The sequence below is a fragment of the Juglans regia genome, chromosome 6 (genome assembly GCF_001411555.2).
Source record: "Juglans regia cultivar Chandler chromosome 6, Walnut 2.0, whole genome shotgun sequence".
Taxonomy (NCBI): domain Eukaryota; kingdom Viridiplantae; phylum Streptophyta; class Magnoliopsida; order Fagales; family Juglandaceae; genus Juglans; species Juglans regia.
The window spans coordinates 31,303,114-31,323,764 of record NC_049906.1 but is presented as its reverse complement, the minus strand read 5'-3'; the positions used below and the strand labels follow the sequence as shown (position 1 = coordinate 31,323,764).

Below are 20,651 nucleotides of genomic sequence, written 5' to 3'. Positions count from 1 at the left end.
GAACTAATAAAAAAAATGTACATAAGCCATCTATTACAAAAACTATCTAAATTACAAAAATATGAACATTAACATGCATATAGTCCACATCAACATGCATATAGGCCAATGCAGATCAGTGCACCAGCCAAAAAAGGGTGCTTCGAAAGGAAAAACAGAAGATAAACCAGCAAAAACATGCATCAACATCCAATTCCCATGGAAAAGAACTCATGATGAAAATATCAAAAAAAGAATCCAATCAGAAAAGTGGTTCAGAATCTTCAGATTTACAATAAAGACAACTTCCAATTTCAAATATAGTAAGGACTTTTGAACCTACCATGAGACCCACAAGCAAATGAAACCTCCGAAATATTAGATATAGCTGTTTGCATGCACCTGCATGTAAACAAATAAAACGTTATAAGAGTTCAATTTTTTCAGACACTTCAAATCATGCTCAAAGACTACATTCTCGGATAACATTAATAAGAGAAAAAAAAAAACTTATTTTCAGCTCAACATATCTAATAACTAAATCCTAGTACCCAACAGCAAAGACATCATTAAAGCATACATATGCACTATTCTTGAAATAGCAAAGCTAACTGCATTCGATACATTAAATAGCAGAATATGCTCTCCTCTGCTATGGGTTACAAGTGCTTGAGAAAAATGGCTATTCAGCCACATCCACAAATTTATGGTAATGGAGACCAGATTATGAAAACAAAACTATCTAACCAATACTATCAATCAAATTCACCAGCAAAAACAAAACTTTTTAGCAATTGAAAACCCTAAAAACAGATAAACATAACAAGGCCCAAAAATTTGCTTAAAAAATAGAAGAAGTAAGAAGTACATGTTCCACAGTAACCAAACATGACTAAAATCATACCCGAGCACTTCTCCAAAAATGGGTTTATGGAGACAGCACTCATACTCAGTGTGTAACAAACAATGTTACCATGTTGGAGAATCAAAACCAAAAGCTCGAGCAATTGTTTCTAGAGGCCAACTAACAACATAAACCCATTTCAAGCTCCACAAAATAGAGGACCAAACAGAGAACACACAGAGCACCAAACGAAGTTCTAAAATTTAAATCTTACCGAGAGAGAGAGAGAGAGAGAGAGAGAGAGAGAGAACGCACATCTGAGATGATTTCTGCGACCGGCGATGGCGAAAGGAGACGGAAAATGGCGACAATGACTAGGGTTTCCGCAGTGGAGAGGAGCGTCTTCGTCTTCGTCTTCAGAAGTGATTTCATCTTCAGTCGGTTTGGCGGATTCGACGGGTTATTTTTACTAAAACCCGGCATCATGCATATGATCCGATGAACCCGTCTCTCACGGGTTGGAGACGTCGGTTCTGGCGGACGGGTCGGGCTTAGGCCCAATTATGCACAGCCCTAGCTCCATATGTCTATTATGATGTAGCTCCATATGTCTATTACAACATCAAATGTCTAACATTTTCCTTTGAACCAACAAGTGGATATAAGTATTCTAAAAAAAATCACCACGACAATGAAATTGTTAGAATTTAACTAATCTTCTCCAATTTTCTCTTGCGCCTCTCCACTTCTATTCTAGCTGATGCCAAGTGGTTTGGATATTCATAGTTGCTTGTAATCGTTATTTATCTATCAATTGACTGTTATAATTGTTTGATTGTCTTTTAGCCATATATTGGGGTCATATTAGCAAAAAAAAATTGCAAGAATATCTAGCCTACAAAATCAACTAGTACATATTAGCAAACAAACTACCAACACAAATGAAGTAGGGGCAATCAAACAAAATTTCACCACATAATTTTGGCATCCAAAAAACCGTTGCTCCTCAATTTCCTCCGTACGGACAGTTCTTTGACATACTTTAATAGAGTTGAAACAATTAATTAATCAATGGTAATCTCTAACTGCTAGCCTATTTGTATATTAGACTATTGTGATAATGATATGCAATGCACAATGTTAAAAACAGTATGAAGCCAAATATTATACCCCAAGTTATTAAATCTTAAATGTAGGCAGAGTTAATATGGAGTATTTTGAATGCAAGATCCCACATGAACTTGCTAAACACCTAAACTGTTGACCACGGCACTGTTTCTCCCTCAATTAAAAAATCCAAGAACCTGTGGGTTTCACATGAATGAATTCATTGCGCTTTCTAGCATTCCAAACCTTTCAAATCCTTTATCCTTTATAACGAGCATGAGCATATTCCCATTTTTGTTGCCACAACCATATTTGTACGCCCCATTCTTATTCGCATTTAAACATATCTATCTAAGAAACATTCATCTACAACGGTTGCATTTGCACAAATGAATGCATCAAACTCAAAACTAATCATAAAATCAAAATTCATCCCAAATTCTAAAACCCATCACAATCAGAATCAAAAGATCAATCTCAAAATCAAACAATAGTATTCATTACTTGTAAAATAATCCAAGTAATTTCAATGGAACAGATTAATTTCACCTTGTAGATGGAGGGTGGCAAATAGGAAGAATAGGGTCTCTAGTGGCTAGAAAATTACAAAAGTACAATGTTAGGTGCAATGGTGTACTGTAGAGAGAGAGAGAGAGATAATTCGCTTACAGTAGAGTGGTAGTAGTGGACGGTGGCTAAACCGTTGAGTGGGTGGTGAGCTGTGGTGGAGCTGGTTGCCGACTGAGCGTGTACGATTAGAATTGGATTTGAAGGAGGGGAGAGGTGCGTCGAGCCCAAGTTGAAATCTAAGGGGTGAGGACGGAGGAGGGGAGAGGTACAATGCAAAGGAGAGGAGGGGGGAGGGGATCATATGTGTGCTGAAATTTTATTTTTGAATTTTAGCAATAAGGGTATACAAACCACTCAGTCAAGTTAAAAGGCAAAAGAAAAAAAAATAAGAGAAAGCCACATGGGCTTGGGTAGTAGATGGGTAGTAACGGGTAGTAAGGGCATGATTACCCTTATTGCAGACAACAAGGTATTTAACTTCAAAAGATACATCCAAAGACTCCTCAGTTGAATGGTCTAGCTGAGATGTTGAACTGAACACTAATTGAGAGAGTGAGATGTTTGCTTTCATAGACACAATTGTCGGGATCTTTTTGGGGTGAGGCTTTGAGTATAGTTGTACATGTTCTTAATCTCACACTATGTGTTCATCTTCAGTTTGATGTACCAGACAGAGTTTAAACTGACAAGGATGTTATATATGATCGCTTACGTGTCTTTGGATGTAAGCATTTGTGCATATTCCCTAGGATTAGAGGTCTAAGCTTGATGTGAAGAGCCCACAGTGCATCTTTCTAGGTTATGGTCTAGACGAGTTTGGTTACAGATTATATTATCATGTTGATAAGAAAATAGTGAAAAGCTGAGACATTGATTTTATTGAAGATCAAACTATACATAAAATTGAAAAGATAGATAGAACAATAAATGATGGTTCAATTAACTTGGATGATTGGATCTGGTGCCATTGATAGATTTGCCAGCATTGGTTGAACATGCAGTTCAAGATGACGAATAGAGTCTAAGTGATGTAGATGCTCTCCCTTACAAAATGAGACCTTTGACTAGTTGCTATAACCAGAGATGCCAACAAATGTTCCACTCAGGAGGTGTACCAGAGATTGACGTCCTTCCACTCGGTATTCTAGAAACAATTATATGTTAATGACTTATGGGAGAGAGCTCCGAGTGTTATGCAGAAGCCATGAAAGATGAACATAAGGCAAAGTGAGTTGTCTTTGTGTGTTGTTAGAACTTGAAAAAAAAATTCACATTAATGATAATGGTTCTTATATGTTAATGAAGGCTATAACGAGGGAAAATTTTGAGACTTGTTGCTCAATCATTGGGATGGTGAGTCGTCCCACATTGTTCGGAAGGGGGAGATTTATTGTGTTTGGGTCTTCTCTCCTATATGGAGGATGGCCTATGTGATACCATTAAGCCCACATGGAGAAAGAGGGTTTAGGCCCAAATTAATTAGGTTTTAAACCTAATTGCTGCTATCATTAGATGGAGAGTTGAAAACCTAAGAGAGGAGAAAAGAAAAAGACAACAGCCAAACTAGAAGAGCTCGTCCAACTTCAGTCATACATCAGAGTCGTCTGTGGTCCGATTGAGCTGACATTTTGTAGGCTCGTTCACCACTCAAGGCTATACAATCTAACAGTAGAGATCTGAGTTGGAGTAGTGTTTGTGATGTCAAGGGTTGTGAACAGTAGCAAATTTTGGTGAGATCTCTCCTAATCATACTATTTGGTTGTCAAGAAATTGTTTTTTGAGATTATTGTTGATTGTATGCTGCTAGTTCTATCTAGAGAGAACAATTGAATACCCATTATTTGTTGATAGTGAAGATTTGGGTGGACTATGGTCCCGTGGTTTTTTCTCCAACACCGGAGAGGTTTTTCACGTAAAAATTACTTGTTTTTGTGTGTGATTTTGGTTTATATTGTGTTATATTTAATTGCTTCCTAATAATTTCACACAAAGTGAGAGAAAATTATTTCTATTGTTTAGTACTTGATTTGAAATATAATTCATTTCTCCCAACATCTGCTGCCACGAACAACAGAACAAACAACCACGTCGGTAAGGCTATTTTTCCTCTCTCTGCCTCTCTCCATCATTCTCTATCTAACCCCCTCTGTTTTGTCTCTTTGTGCTACATCATCTTGTGCCTCCATCTAATGGACCAAAGGTCATAGTTAGTGGAAACCGCTGCACTTAGGGTTGTAATCTGTCCGATTTTGGATAGAATTTGGGGTCGAACCAGTATGCATCAGTTTTGCATTTTCAAGAACCAATTCCGCACCTGTTACCCCCTAAACTGGTACTTCCGGTTTTATCGATCCGATTTTCCGATTTTAATATACTATATACTATATTATATAATATATATAATAATATATTATAGTATATAATACTATAGTGATAATATATTGTAATTTATTATAATATATATTATAATTTTATTATAGACTATAGTGATATAAGATTTTAAAATTTAATATTATATTAATTAGTAATTTATCATAAAATTCAAAACTATTTTATATATAATTATATATTATATATAAAAATTATATACAATATAAACAATTATAATAAATATATATATGAACCAATTTGGTTCGGTCAGGTCCAGTTTTGAAAAAAGAAAAATCAGAACCGGACCGATTTTGACTAGTTTTAAGAAAAATAAAACCGGTATCGGACCAAACCAAACTCGGTACCGAACCAAACCCACCGATTCAGTCTGGTCCGGTCTGGTTTACTGTTTACCGATTTTTTTTACACCCCTAGCTGCACCACATCTAGCTGTTCCACCTCACTCCACTGTGGTAAGTCTCTCTCTCTCTCTCTCTCTCTCTCTCTCTCTCTCTCTCTCTCGTAATTGTCCATCCACCTGTGGCTAAATTGGGTTGTTAAATTTTCAGAACAGTTCAAGAACTTTTGTGGATTGAAATTGTGTTTGTGAAATCTGTGTATCGGGTTGTTTTGATTGGAGGTCGGTTTTGAGATATCATGGACATAGGAGGGAGGAACTAGCTTGTGACGTTGGATTTGGTAGTCAAATATGTCCGAGTTGTGAATTTAAATTTTGATGTTGGGTTTGTAATGGAGATTTTAGGCTAAATTCAAGGAGGTTGGGTTGACTATTCGCTGAGTTATATTTTTGGAAAACATTGTACTTAGGCCATTATAAGCTATTGTTCTGAGGTTAGGTTGCGACACTGCTATTGTTCGGTCACAAAGGCTTAGATATATAGTTATGGATCTTTTCTTCCAATTATTTGGTACAAAAAGCTTATTTGTTTCTCACGATTTTCTCTATGATAATGGAGACCATTGTTCCTAAAAGATAGTCGTCTTCATGTTGTTTTGCTTGTTTTCACTATGACTTGTAGTTGGCAGATTGGTATCTTATTTGACATTGTGTTCTGAGAGCATTATTATTTTGATCAGTTTCATGTATTCACTTGGAATCTTTTTCTGGTTTGCTGGTCTTAAATGCTCTATAATTCCTATCATTATGATCACCATTGCAGCGAAGGCTAAAGCACCATTTATGAAGAATAGGTAATATATGTTTAAGATTAGAAGAACAATCAGATCTTAGTAGATGCACTGGAGACTTGACAGTAGCTAGCTAGTATTTATATGATAAAAGGAAAATTATAATATTGCTTGTTCTGTTGCAGGTATTTGGTAATATGAAATAACCAAAACTCATGCATAGAACTACCCATTGCAAACTAGAACATATATATATATATATATATATATATATATATATTATCAGTTCATATATCAACTTCAGTAGAGCTTGCAAAATTGTGTAGAGTATATACATATTGATAAGGGTATGAACTTGCAACTTTACGAGATACTCTTCTACTTGCAAGCCACTGTGGTACTCGATAAATCATCCACATTACTGATATGACAAAACTTCCTATTAGCAATGTGAAGGGTGCATGTCTCCGACTTCCAAATATAACTTTTTTTATATATAAGATTACTACTACTACTTATTACGGAGCGGATTGCAAGTACAAGGGTATGTAGTTAGTTGGATTTGGCATTGAACCCAACATTGAGAAAGCACTGGAACACCTCATCCATTTCCTTGTCATTTCAGGGAAATGTCGATCAATCACATCCTTCAAAGTCTCGGTCTTGTTAACTCATTCTAGCCCTTTCTCTGTGTAACTTTTGCAGTTGAAATTGGTGGTGAAAAATCGATCAGCTTCTAGCCTCCTGAACAACATCATATATATATATATATATATATATTTACGAATATAAGCATATATAATTATTACCTAAGAAGATTTAAGGTCTCATTTTTTTCTCAAAGGATTGGATGTACGTACATTGAAGCAATTAGAAGGAAGATAAAGAAAGCAGTCTCACTTATGGCAAAGCCTTTGATCTTCTTCTCTGCATGCAAACCAACTAGCAGATCAAGCTTCTCCACATCATCTCCATAAACTTCATGCAAAGCTTCGACAACTTCGATGTCATCCGTCAAATCTTCCCATTTGCTTAAAGGAATCATCAACAAGTTCCTCCTGAATTCATTGTACCTAGCAACTCCCCTTTCCCTATCTCTATAAACTAGTGATCAAGAGTGTTCATCAAATTAGATCTAGATTAATGAAATTGATATTAAAAATAAAAATTAAGGAACATTTTAGAACTTTGAAGCATGAAATGAATTATCTCTCTCTCTTTCTCCCACAGTTTGCTCATCACATTCGTTTTCAAGGATCTGCCTCGCCGTTCACCCTTCCTCCTTGCAAGATCTGACTCACTGTTCACCAAGCCCATAATAGCTACATATCATTTCAGTTTCTTTGATTCATCTAGAGAGAGAGAAAGAGAAAGAGATGCTTTATTTTGATCATGACTTAGCAACTGAACACGAAGAAGGTTTTCCTCTACTTCAAACCTGGAGTGCACCCTTTGTGACAATAACTAAATCCAGCAAACTATGCGTGATCTAAACCATGAAACACCCAATGAACAGAAAGAAGCAAGAAACAAAATAAGAATGACCATAAAAGATCACTTGTTTGGTTGCTGAGAAAAATGAAGGAAAACTCAAATTCTAAATTTTTGGAAAGAAAACCACAAAAAAAAAAAAAAAGGAAAGGGAATTTCATCTTTGTATAGTCTTACTCTATTTCTCATATCTTAGGAGGAAAAACGAAGGAAAACTCAAATTCTAAATCTTTGGAAAGAAAACCACAAAAAAAGGAAGCGGAATTTCATCTTGTATAGTCTTACTCCATTTCTCATATCTCAGGAGGAAAAACGAAAAAGAAAATTGCTAAAAAGGCACTTTCTCGCTTAACCAACATAAAAAGGTTAACTCATTGAGAATTCATTTGAGAGTCCGGACATTAAGAGTGAAGAAGCTTACCTTGTAACTATCCTTCCAGCAACATAATTGAGAGCGAGAGAAAGTGAGAGAGATGGTCGGATTTGCCTTTATTTTAGAATTGGGAGGCTTGTTGGTACTGGTCTAGTACGAAGTTGGAGGATAAAATGAACAGGGTCAAATTCAAGCGTGGAAAAACTGACACTCGAGTTTTTGCTAATCACATATTCATAGAAGTGTGTTCCCTGGAAAAAATGAAAAAAGATCCAGTTCCAACTGAAGAATAAGACCACTTGAAGACCCAGTCCCACACGAAAAGCTATGTTCTAAGTAAATCCTTTCTATTTTCATCTTCTTCTTTTTTAATATATCAACGTGGCACCCGACTCCCCCACGGTTACCTATCGCTACTGTACCCAGAAGAACTGAAAAACAAAATAATCCATCATAAAATGAGGATCAAAGAAACAGTCTAAGCGATGATCTTACAGCCACAATCATGTAAGAAACAACAATTAGCTATTAACAAGTTTTAAGATATCATAACCATAAAGTTAGACTAAGCAATTAAATATGCATCACAAAAACATGTATATTACAATGCAACTCCATGTCTATAACAAAAACATGTCTTTTACAGATGCATCACAAAAATACAGCTCCATATGTCTATTACGATGTAGCTCCATATGTCTATTACAACATCAAATGTCTAACATTTTCCTTTGAACCAACAAGTGGATATAAGTATTCTAAAAAAAGTCACCATGACAATGAAATTGTTAGAATGTAACTAATCTTCTCCAATTTTCTCTTGCGCCTCTCCACTTCTATTCTAGTTGATGCCAAGTGGTTTGGATATCCATAGTTGCTTGTAATCATTATTTATCTATCAATTGATTGTTATAATTGTTTGATTGTCTTTTAGCCATATATTGGGGTCCTATCAGCAAAAAAATTTGCAAGAATATCTAGCTTGCAAAATCAACTAGTACATATTAGCAAACAAACTACCAACACAAATGAAGTAGGGACAATCAGACAAAATTTCACCACATAATTTGGCATCCAAAAAGTTGCCGCTCCTCATTTTCCTCCGTACGGACAGTTCTTTGACATACTTTAATAGAGTTGAAACAATTAATTAATCAATGGTAATCTCTAACTGCTAACCTATATGTATATTAGACTATTGTGATAATGATATATAATGCACAATGTTAAAAACAGTATGAAGCCAAATGTTATACCCCAAGTTATTAAATCTTAAATGTAGGCAGAGTTAATATGGAGTGTTTTGAATGCAAGATCCCACATGAACTTGCTAAAAACCTAAACTGATGACCACGACACTGTTTCTCCCTCAATTAAAGAATCCAAGAACCTATGGGTTTCACATGAATGAATTCATTACGCTTTCTAGCATTCTAAACTTTCAAATCCTTTATCCTTTATAACGAGCATGAGCACGTTCCCATTTTTGTTGCCACAACCATATTTGTATGCCCCATTCTTATTCACATGTAAACATATATATTTAAGAAAAATTCATCTACAAGGGTTGCATTTGCACAAATGAATGCATCAAATTCAAAACTAATCACAAAATCAAAATTCATCCCAAATTCTAAAACCCATCACAATCGGAATCAAAAGATTAATCTCAAAATCAAACAACACTGTTCATTACTCGTAAAACAATCCAAGTAATTTCAGTGGAACAGATTAATTTCACCTTGCAGATGGAGGGCGGCAAATGGGAATAATGGGGTCTCTAGTGGCTAGAAAATTGCAAAAGTACAATGTTAGGTGCAATGGTGTACTGTAGAGAGAGACAGAGAGAGAGAGATAATTTGCTTACAGTAGAGTGGTGGTAGTCGATGGTGGCTAGACCGTTGAGTGGGTGGCGAGTTGTGGAGGAGCTGGTTGTCGACTGAGCGTGTGCGGCTGGAATTGGATTTGAAGAAGGGGAGAGGTGCGTCGAGCCCAAGTTGAAATCTAAGGGGTAAGGACGGAGGAGGGGAGAGGTACAATGCAAAGGCGAGGAGGGAGGAGGGGATCAGAGGTGTGCTGAAATTTTGTTTTTGAATTTTAGCAGTATGGGTATACCACTCAGTCAAGTTAAAAGGCCAAAGAAGAAGGAGAAGAAGAAGAAAAATAAAATAAAAAAAGAGAGAGAGAGAGAAAGCCACACGGGCTTGGGTAGTAGATGGGAACTACCCATTGCAAACTACCCAAAACTCATGCATAGAACTACCCATTGCAAACTAGAACATTTTATATATATATATATATATATATATATATATATATTATCAGTTCATATATCAACTTCAGTAGAGCTTGTAAAATTGTGTAGAGTATATACATATTGATAAGGGTATGAACTTGCAACTTTACGAGATACTCTTCTACTTGCAAGCCACTGTGGTACTCGATAAATCATCCACATTACTGATATGACAAAACTTCCTATTAGCAATGTGAAGGGTGCATGTCTCCGGCTTGCAAATATAACTTTTTTTATATGTAAGATTACTACTACTACTTATTACGGAGCGGATCGCAAGTACAAGGGTATGCAGTTAGTTGGATTTGGCATCGAACCCCACACTGAGAAAGCACTGGAACACCTCATCCATTTCCTTGTCATTTCAGGAAAATGTCGATCAATCACATCCTTCAAAGTCTCGGTCTTGTTAACCCATTCTAGCCCTTTCTCTGTGTAACTTTTGCAGTTGAAATTGGTGGTGAAAAATCGATCGGCTTCTAGCCTCCTGAACAACATGATCATATATATATACGAATATAAGCAAATATAATTATTACCTAAGAAGATTTAAGGTCTCATTTTTTTCTCAAAGGATTGGATGTACGTACCTTGAAGCAATTAGAAGGAAGATAAAGAAAGCAGTCTCACTTATGGCAAAGCCTTTGATCTTCTTCTCTGCATGCAAACCAACTAGCAGATCAAGCTTCTCCACATCATCTCCATACACTTCATGCAAAGCTTCGACAACTTCGATGTTATCTGTCAAATCTTCCCATTTGCTTAAAGGAATCATCAACAAGTTCCTCCTGAATTCATTGTACCTAGCAACTCCCCTTTCCCTATCTCTATAAACTAGTGATCAAGAGTGTTCATCAAATTAGATCTGGATTAATGAAATTGATATTAAAAATAAAAATTAAGGAACATTTTAGAACTTTGAAGCATGAAATGAATTACTTTCCATGGTTGCCATATCAACTGGATCCTGTCTATCTTCTCCATTAATATCATGGGCTACAAGGTTTCTCATCCATGATGGATAGTTCCATAATGTGATTGCCCCACAAGCTTGATGACCCATTGATACCAACATCTGCTCCATCCCAATTATTGAAAGTTTTCTTTCCCCTTCAGTGCCAGCCAATTCCCTCATAGGCACCCTGAAGTTTCATACCCAGTCAGGTTAGAGCTAGTCATCATGCAAGAAATCCCATAAAGGGTGAAAGAAACAGGACAAGAAAACGCACTGTGGGAGTGGAAAAAGCTGGAAGGTACGTACTCTTCTAGCACAGGAGGGCATTTGTCTTGATCTGAAGTACTTGAATATGTGATATCCCTCAGGAAAAACTTATCAGGCAGAAGTGAATGCATTCTATAGACACTAACAAACTCTTCAGTCAGTGAATAGGGAACTCCATGATCTCTCGGCTTCCTTAGACCAACCAAACCACTGAGTATTGGTCCCAATATATGTCCAAATGTATCCTTAAATTTCTTCCCTAAAAACCCATACCTGCAAGAAAACATGGTTTATGATTATATGATTTTCAGTTTGTGTAAATTAGAGAACAATAACAATCATATAAATTGCACCAAATATAATATTAATATAATTTTTTTTGTTATAACTTCAAATTAATGTAAGAATTTACTTCTTTATAACCATTTCAAGTCATACCAATTTATCCTCATCCCTGCTAGAAGAGTATCAGTCCTTAAGAGTTCAACAGTCCAATCAATAGTGTGGATTTTAGCAATAACAGCCGAGGTCACCAATCTTGCATGCCTATAGAGCTGCTCGTCATCCAAATCAGAATAATGTACCTAAAAGCAAAGAGAAATAAAAAGAAAAAATCATTAGCTTCACATACAATACATGTTACCAAGTTATTCATCAGCCCATAAAAGAATGCTAATTAAGTTATTCGATCATCAATTGCATATATTATCATTCATATTGTTGATTACATATTGCCACATTAATGTGAGTTGTCAATCCAATATTCTAAACTAGTTGGCATTAATGAATATAAATTTGAGCCTTTGATGACAATTGACATCGCATTTTGCAGACTTATTTTTATAGGAAAATACTCTATAACTTTACAATCTGACGAACTACATCATATCACATCAGTTTATGATATTACTTTTATGTAATCTATTTGTGGTTGTAGCAATACTCATTTTTATAACAGTGAGATGAAATAAGCAATTCTGATCTTAAGCGCATGATATAGTAATCATTATTGCAATTTTCTAAATACAAATCGGTGAGAAACCAATTAATGAGAATTAGGTATTGGAACTGTTCAAGTACATAATTAAGTATAAAAAAATTAAAAAAATTATGAACACATGACTTACTTTTAACAAATCACATATAGCATTGTGCTCTTTGACAAACAAAGCTTGTAGGAGGGAAAAACCAGCCCAGCAATTTCGTACATCACCCGAGATGGGAATACCTTTCACATTATGCTGAAGCAGCCCATCTTCTGAGACCTTCAATTTCCCATCTTTGAATGCTCTCACCCTTTTCATGCCCTCTTTGTTATTCCCATAGATTACACTTCCATCCCTAGTCATGTCAAAAGTAGTACTCAACTTCTCATAAAATGCACATATTCTAATTTTGTAAGGAGCTTTTCTTATTTTTATTTTTTTAAAAGTGGAGTCTGCCGTTAAAAAAATAATTTTTCATGTTGACTTCAGACTTAACTACTTTTAACAAATGGAGTGCGTATGACTTATATATTTTAAGACTGTAAATATCATTTATCTTAATAAAAATAACGAGATATTGTCCTAGATCATCTTTCTAAAAAAACTAATAATATTAGATTATGATGGATGGTCATAATCAATAAATTAATAAATAATAAAATACCTTCATCCTTTTAAAAAATATGCAACTGATAATATTAAAAAGTTGTTAATTAATTTCAAAATTACTTACCACCAAGGAGTTCTTGTATTCAAAGTGCCAATCTTTAGATCTGGCGAACCAGTGGAAACCTTTTTGGTCATAAAAAACTTGAAAGATTTCAAGGGACACCCACTTGAAATTTCATCAGGAGCTCTCAATTCCACCTGTTTTAAGAATATTCATGCAACAATAATTTCTCTAATTGCCTGATTAATCGCTGAATAAATGTCGTGTCTAAGCATGCAGGATCTTCATATATAAGCCATTATTTGGTTGAGCCATATATAGATTACTTTAAGGCCTTCAATCCCAAAAGACTTCATTCCTTTAACTGTTGAAGTATGATAATTTATTGTTGGGTATTGATACGTGAAAGTTCCAAATAGATAAATCTAGCGTAAGTCTTTTGCAAAAAAAAAAGATATTGCTCATAAGCAATTATCGAGCATTTGTGTTTTCCTTTTAATATTAAAAAAGACACACAAATGCACTAACATATATAACTTTGATCGAGCAGTACATTTGAGAGGGCAACATAGTACTCTCCTTCTAAAAATTAGTGAGTCATACTAAAAAAGAATATATTTTTTGTACATTTTTCAAAATGGAGTTTACTTTTTTACAAAGAGACTATGCGAGATTTGTCTATTTTAGATTTGTACGAATCATTATTCTTTATTGTTATTCTAAAGAGTACTGAATCAAGTGATTGTAATTGCTGTGAAATATATCTATATCTATATCTATGTGTGTGTGTGTGTGTGTTGGAGATTTGTCATTACATGCACTAAGCTGGTTTGAGTTCTTCCATTCTTCCAATCTTTGTTTTCTCATCATGGCAAGATATCATTAATTATGCACTACTACAAGAAAAACGTTTATCTGTTATCAGATATATGCTACAAAAATGACAATTTTAATTCTTATTAAAATGAGTGCGCCATTCTTGTTACAAATAGTCATTTTTATTGTAAATAATTCATCACAAACTATATATATATATATATATATATATTTTATAGTGATGCATGCTTTAATTCACTTAATTTATAGAAACGCAATGGAGCTTAAGATTAAGACAATAATATTCAAGTTCATGATCAAACCTGTTCAGTGTCCTCCAAATGATCAATCCAGTCATGAATCATGAACTGTATCCATGAGCAGGCTATCATGTTGAATTGCTCTCCATTGTCGATGAACTTTTTCCTTGCCAAAAGCTTTGAGGCTACTACCGTTGGGTGAGGCTCTAGCAACTGTAGAGAAACAAATAAGAAACTAGGAATTAAAATAAGAGAGTGGTACGACCACGAAGATATTCCACAAAAGTAATCTTATAAACTAACATAATTTGATATGATACGTTAGATCTATTTTATAATAAAAATAATCTAGGTGTAATCTAAAGTACTATATCAAACTATACTTCAATTTATAAATTTATTTTAATAATATCTTTTTATAGCTAAAACATTTCTCTTAAAATATCGTGAAGTTATTTCTTGTGAAAACAAAAACTGTGCTTCATTTTTAAAATAAAATAAAAAAATGTGATATTTAATTGTAATATTTGTTGTTTTGGAAAAATGGATAGAAATATCACTGCCATATATATAATATATAGCATAAATGAATAGCTATTAAGGGGATGTTTGGAAATAATATTTTTTTTCATCTCATTCCATCTCATTTCATTTCATCACATCTCTTTTTTTTTCCAAAAATCATTCAAACACAAACATTTTTAAACTAATAATTACAATTTTTCTAAACTTTCAAACAAAAAATTCAAAAAAAAATTCAAAATTTTCAAATTTAAAAAAATTAATATTAACAAATAATATTATAACAATATTTTAACTCTATAATATCTTTGTTTTCAACTTTTTATCTTTCATTTCTCAAAATCTAATAAATACTTAACTCAAACAATCTATTTACTATTTATAAACTATTTTATTACTATTCAAGAAATTCTATTAAAGGATAGGTATTAAAGCCCCCTACCAAAAAAAGAAAAAAAAGAAGAAAAGGATTGCTATTAAAGCTAATTCAGAACATGAGGGACCATGCAGCTAAATCATTTAATTGGCAAGTTGACTTGGCACCGGCTAAAACCAAAGAAAAAGAAAAAATTGCCTTGGCTACCCCACACAGTCCATGTGGGGGCGGGGGCCCCGCCCAACATGAAGAACCTCTAGCGGGGGCGGGGGGTGGGCTGACCCCAGCTAGGCCCTTCCCCGCACCCCGCTCCTCATCCTCCCAAATTTATAATAAAAAATATTATTTTTTATATTTATATAAATAATTTGTATAAATATATATTGTATATAAATATATACAATTTGTTAAAAACTTGAATTCAAGTTAATGAATTGTCTTGACCTCCCAGGCCAACCTTTATATAAAAGGTCAAGACAATACAAAATACAACTCTAATGAGTTTATATTTTTTTGAATAAAATTTATAATTATATTATATTATAATTTGAATCTAAAAAAATATAGACTAAAAACAAAATTATACATTGAGTGAATCACTGAGTTGAGCGGGATGCAGTGCGAGGCGGGGGGCCGGGAGGGAGTGCCCCCACCCCTTACCACACCATGCGGGTAGCACCCCTAGTCTGGGGTACTAGCCTTGAATGCACAATTTACCACAAGAAAAATCAAAATCACTTCTAACTCGATTGCTTGTAATTTTAAAAAGTTCGTGCAAGTTTTAAGCATGTTTAGATATTAAGAATATTTTAAATTATCTATAAAAAGTAATAAAATAATTTTTAAATAATAATAAAATAGTAATTTATTAACTGTTTATAAATAATAATGAAATATTATGAGACGATGGTATAAGCTCCCAAACACATCCTTTAACGAGTTTCTGTTTCTCTCTCTTTTGATAAGGAGTTGGAGGCCGGAATGGGTTTCACACACGCTAGCTAATTAAATAGGCCTTACCCCATATCTTGAAGTAGATGGAGGCATGTTGCGACCAAAAAAGGTTCCTTGGCTGCCGACTGTGTCATCAGTAGGGTGATTGCATGTTCCATCGGCCGTCCGGTAGGCGAACTCATCAGTGTTATATCTCCGGCCATAGGTTCCTCCCACATGCAGCAGATTATAACGTTGGTGCAAGTGTCTTCTGATCCCTAAATAAGCAAGTCCAAGTAGTACTGGTAGTCTATGCCATATCCCCAGCTTGTCCACCAAGTGCACAACCTAAATACCATACATAAACAGTAAAAGTAGTATCCCTGATGCAATACATGCATGATACTACATATATATATATATATATATATATATAGAGAGAGAGAGAGAGAGAGAGAGAGAGAGATGTACTAACATAGAAGAGTAAAGTGTCAAGGAGAGTCATTTTGGCCACGATTTGCTGAAGTTGTGGGTGGATGAAAGGACGTGAAGTACTACTGAAAAGAGAGAATATTGCCATTGATTTAATGGAAGATTTTTCCTGATGTTTTGAGGGTACTGTTGGAGATGAGTATCTGAGACTGATCGATCAGGAAAATAAAGAATAGAGAGCTAGCTAGAGAAGGGTCTGAATTTAAAGAAGTTGTCGTTGTTCCACACTGGCCCATCATGTAAACGTGTCTGCAATATGCATGTATATCTGAATTTATAAGAGATGAAAACAAGTGTACGTACGTATTACCATGATCTACTCCCTCCATTAAATGCTCCATTATGTCGTAGCGGATGTTATTCATCAGTAGTCACGCCTCCAATTAGATGCCAAATTATTGGCCGGGTCGGTTTCATCGATCGGCGGGCAGAAATCAGTTTGATGTATGTTGCAATATGATCTTCGTGGTTTTGTTGATATATTTTCTTTTAATCAACATTACATTAAAATCAAGTAAAAATACAAAAGGCAATAAACCAAGTAATATGATATTTTGAGCCTCTAAATAAGGAGGGAATCACTTAAAGAGATGTATAATTATTATATCAAAAACTTTATGTGTAATAATTTTTGCATATTCTCTGCACACTCCACTAGTATGCTTGGTTGCGTCAAATTTTTTTAATATAAAATAACTGATTTAACCAATCACATCAGTGGAGTGCGCAAAAAGACGCAAATGAAGTATTGAAAAGTTATTGTCAAAGGCCGCAACTAATAAATTAAATGAGTATTGCAAGCAGCTAATTTATAACGTTTTGTTGAAGATTCTTAGTACTTCCACTACTTCATCTCCCGGCCACTTGAGAAAAGGGAGAACATAAAGATCAATAGAATGGCTAGAATATTTACTAGAAATCTTTGGCAACACCAAAGACATGCATGTACCTAGCTATATTGGGATGAGTAATGCTTTCGACACAAACAGATTTCATAAAAGTAAATGCACAAATTGCCTGTAACTTGATTTAGTACGTTAGATTGTAAAATTACTTTATTATAAAGTAGATCTAATATATAATCATTCGAAGATATGTCGACAATTTGTGAATTTACTTTATTAAGATTTCTTTATGATTGTAACACTTCTCATAATAGTGTGTGGTTACCGTACTAGCGCAACGGTAGTTAGCGGTTCTAATATCTTCTTGAAGATTGGGGACTAGGGAGCTTAATTAGTGGAATGCTGTGTGAATAGTGAATGACCAGAAGGTACGTACGTAATAGCTAGGGAATTTTTTAGAGAGACGGGGCTGAAAAAGATGGGTACGTATTTAATTCACCTGCAACTTGCATGCATGTTGCATTGAAAATATATATATAATATATGCATGATAATTAAGTACTTGAGACTAAAATAGCTTAGGGCCGTAGCATATATTATATGGCCGTTTTCGATCGTATAAATTGCATGAGACAGACAGCCATGCATTCACCTATTCATAACTATGATCTGATCATGACAGTCAGCTATTTCGGATGTATAATAAAATGGAGATCGATAACCAAACGCATTAATATTAAATTTCTAAAAAAAGAAATCCTTCAGTCATGCATGCAGCACACAGCTAAAATAGCTGTTCTGGTGATAATTAAATTTCTACATATACACACATGCACAAACAGACGCATATATATATATATATATATATATATATATATATATTGCCTGTAAGATCAAGACTAGGGTTTCTAATTACAACTAGTCATTACAGATGCAAAAAGTTATTGAACATGAATAATGTGGATGTATGTATATTTAATCCTTATGAACATGATCAATTTAAAAGAATGTATTTATAATATTCACTAAAAGAAAAATGCTCATATTGTAGTGATATGTTATTTGTGTCGGAAACGACAGTTTTCTATCAAAACGAATCTATTTTTATCACAAATAAATCATCATAAATAATTATTTTTTTAGTGATTATAACTGAGATGTCATCGTTTTTACAAATTAATTGTTGAGAGAGCAGTTACGACGTTGCTGATGTGAGATTCATGAAGACTCTCTTTCTTACCGATCTCTACGTACCCTCGTTATTTAATTCTATGTATAGGTTGGAAATTGACCGAGATTTAGAACACAAATTACATATATATATATATATAATATCCTCAAAACAAGATCGCTTGATCAGGACGTTTCCCGCCTGTCTAGCGAGTTAATTTGCTTGACCGAGATGTTTCATGCATGAGTGTCTAGCCATTGTCTAGTTTCAGCCCTCACTAGCTAGTATATCCCACGTACGATACATCTAGCAAGATCCACTACAACAGAATGTGTATTTTGTGATAGAGGAAACTGTCACAAAAAAATGGCAAACCGTCACTAAACATATTTGGTGACGGTTTGAAACCGTCACCATGACCGTCACGTAAAGTGCGTCACAGAAAACATTTGGTGACGGTTTACTGTTCAACCGTCACAAAAAATATTTTTAGTGACGGTTGGAAGTGTTCCGTTCGGTACAACGTTCGAACGTTCCTTTTTTGTGACGGTTATGAACTGTCACAGAAAATCACATTCGGACGTACAATTAAACGTTCGGACGTTATACCCGACCCGATTGGCGTTCGAATGAGAGAAGTTGACGTTTGTTGTATATCGTTCGAACGTATCATATTTACGTTCGCATGTTAATGCGTCCGAACGTTAATTACAATAAACGTTCGAATATTTGTTCCAACGTAAACGTAAATGTTCAAACGTAGCGCGTTTAATGTTCGGACGTTATTTCGAATGTAAACGAAGGAGCGTCCGAATGCAAGTTCTTTGGTCGAACGTTAGTCGGTTTAACGTTCGAACGATTCAATTGTATTTACGTTCGAACGTTTGGTACAGTGTGAACCAACGTTCGAACGATTTTTATTTACATTCGAACGTACAGATCAGAAATACTAATTTCATAAAATTTAAAAACAAAATACCAATAGTATCATATTACATACCCAATTAAGAAGTAACAATGTCTTATAAAAGTACAAAATTAGATATTAAAACTAGTCAGAAATATTGATAAAATTTATTTCTTCTTTTTCCCTCGCCCACGGGGATTCTGTTGCAACGACATAACACGCTCCATTTGCACCATCATCTCTCGTTGCTCTTGCTCTTGCACTTCACTGCGTATTCTTTCCTCCTGGTCTCTCTGTTGGTCCTGCAAACGCGTCTCTAAATGAGACTGTCGTTCTAAGAGAGACTCTAACTCTTGCTGTCTCGACCTCATATACTCATTCTCACGCCGTGCAGCTTCTAAATCTGCTGTAAGATTATTAATTTGTGAAGCCGATGAGGTTGAGGAGGATGAACATTTATGCTTGATAGATCGTCCCAAACCTCTTGCCATACTAGACTGCGGCCCGAGCACTTGGGTGAATATGTCTATGTCACTAGGAGAGGATTCCGCAGAAGTCGACTGCATCTCCAACATTTTGTTCTGCAATTTAAAAGGTAATGATCGTAAATAATTAGTAACGTATTAAAAGAAATAGAAATAAGAAATAAACTATTAAAATGTTCTATAAAAAATTTATTTAACAAAATTAACACTACTTACATAATTATCTGCAGCGACAGGATCCATCCACTCACTATGCTCATTAGTGTGAGCAGCAGCATAGACATGAATGAGGGAAAAATTTTCAGGATCATCACGTTTCTAACAAAGCGACAATATTAGCAATTTTAAAAAGATAATGTTAGTACTTATCAGAAAGAATATCAGGAAAATAAATAAATTCTATAATTTTTTAATTACCATTTTTTCAACAAGACGGTGGAATGACCTTGAACCGGCACGATGGTGGACAGTCAGAACGGATCTATTCTGTGCATTTGTAGAACTCAAGTGCTACAAAATATATTAAAAATGTTAATTGTAATATGTATACATATAATGTATAAAACGAATATGAGTGTAAATAATTTAAAGATATAAATGTAAAATACCTGATAATCTGGAGATGCGAAAAGATCACAACACTTTCTCCAATCATCTAACTTCATCTGCTGAAAAGGAGACTGCGCAGCCTCTTCCAACGTCTCAAACTTCTTGAAGTGGTCATGACATCGTCCTTTTGTGACGTCGGAATAGTGTAGCCATCAACTCATTCACGGTTCTCAAATCC

General features: G+C 34.7%; 1 protein-coding gene across 1 annotated transcript; it reads right to left on the bottom strand.

Moving 5' to 3' along the window:
- Nucleotides 1-10,240: 10,240 nt before the first annotated feature.
- LOC109021239 (alpha-dioxygenase 2-like) lies at nt 10,241-16,647 on the bottom strand. Its single transcript, XM_019003836.2, has 10 exons — nt 16,440-16,647; nt 16,052-16,312; nt 14,197-14,346; nt 13,121-13,254; nt 12,529-12,742; nt 11,840-11,985; nt 11,441-11,674; nt 11,119-11,321; nt 10,770-11,013; nt 10,241-10,666 (listed from the first exon to the last, which is right to left on the bottom strand). The coding sequence occupies exons 1-10, from the start codon at nt 16,542-16,544 to the stop codon at nt 10,441-10,443; spliced, it is 1,917 nt and encodes a 638-aa protein (XP_018859381.2). The 5' UTR covers nt 16,545-16,647; the 3' UTR covers nt 10,241-10,440.
- Nucleotides 16,648-20,651: the final 4,004 nt, after the last annotated feature.

Bases quoted from the DNA above. Each gene is read 5' to 3' on its own strand.
- LOC109021239 (XM_019003836.2), bottom strand. From the start codon at position 16,544: ATGGCAATATTCTCTCTTTTCAGTAGTACTTCACGTCCTTTCATCCAC. The intron at 13,255-14,196 runs GTTTGATCATGA...TTCTTAAAACAG, and splicing joins ATTTGGAGGACACTGAACAG to GTGGAATTGAGAGCTCCTGA. The intron at 10,667-10,769 runs GTACGTACATCC...CATGTTGTTCAG, and splicing joins TTCCTTCTAATTGCTTCAAG to GAGGCTAGAAGCCGATCGAT.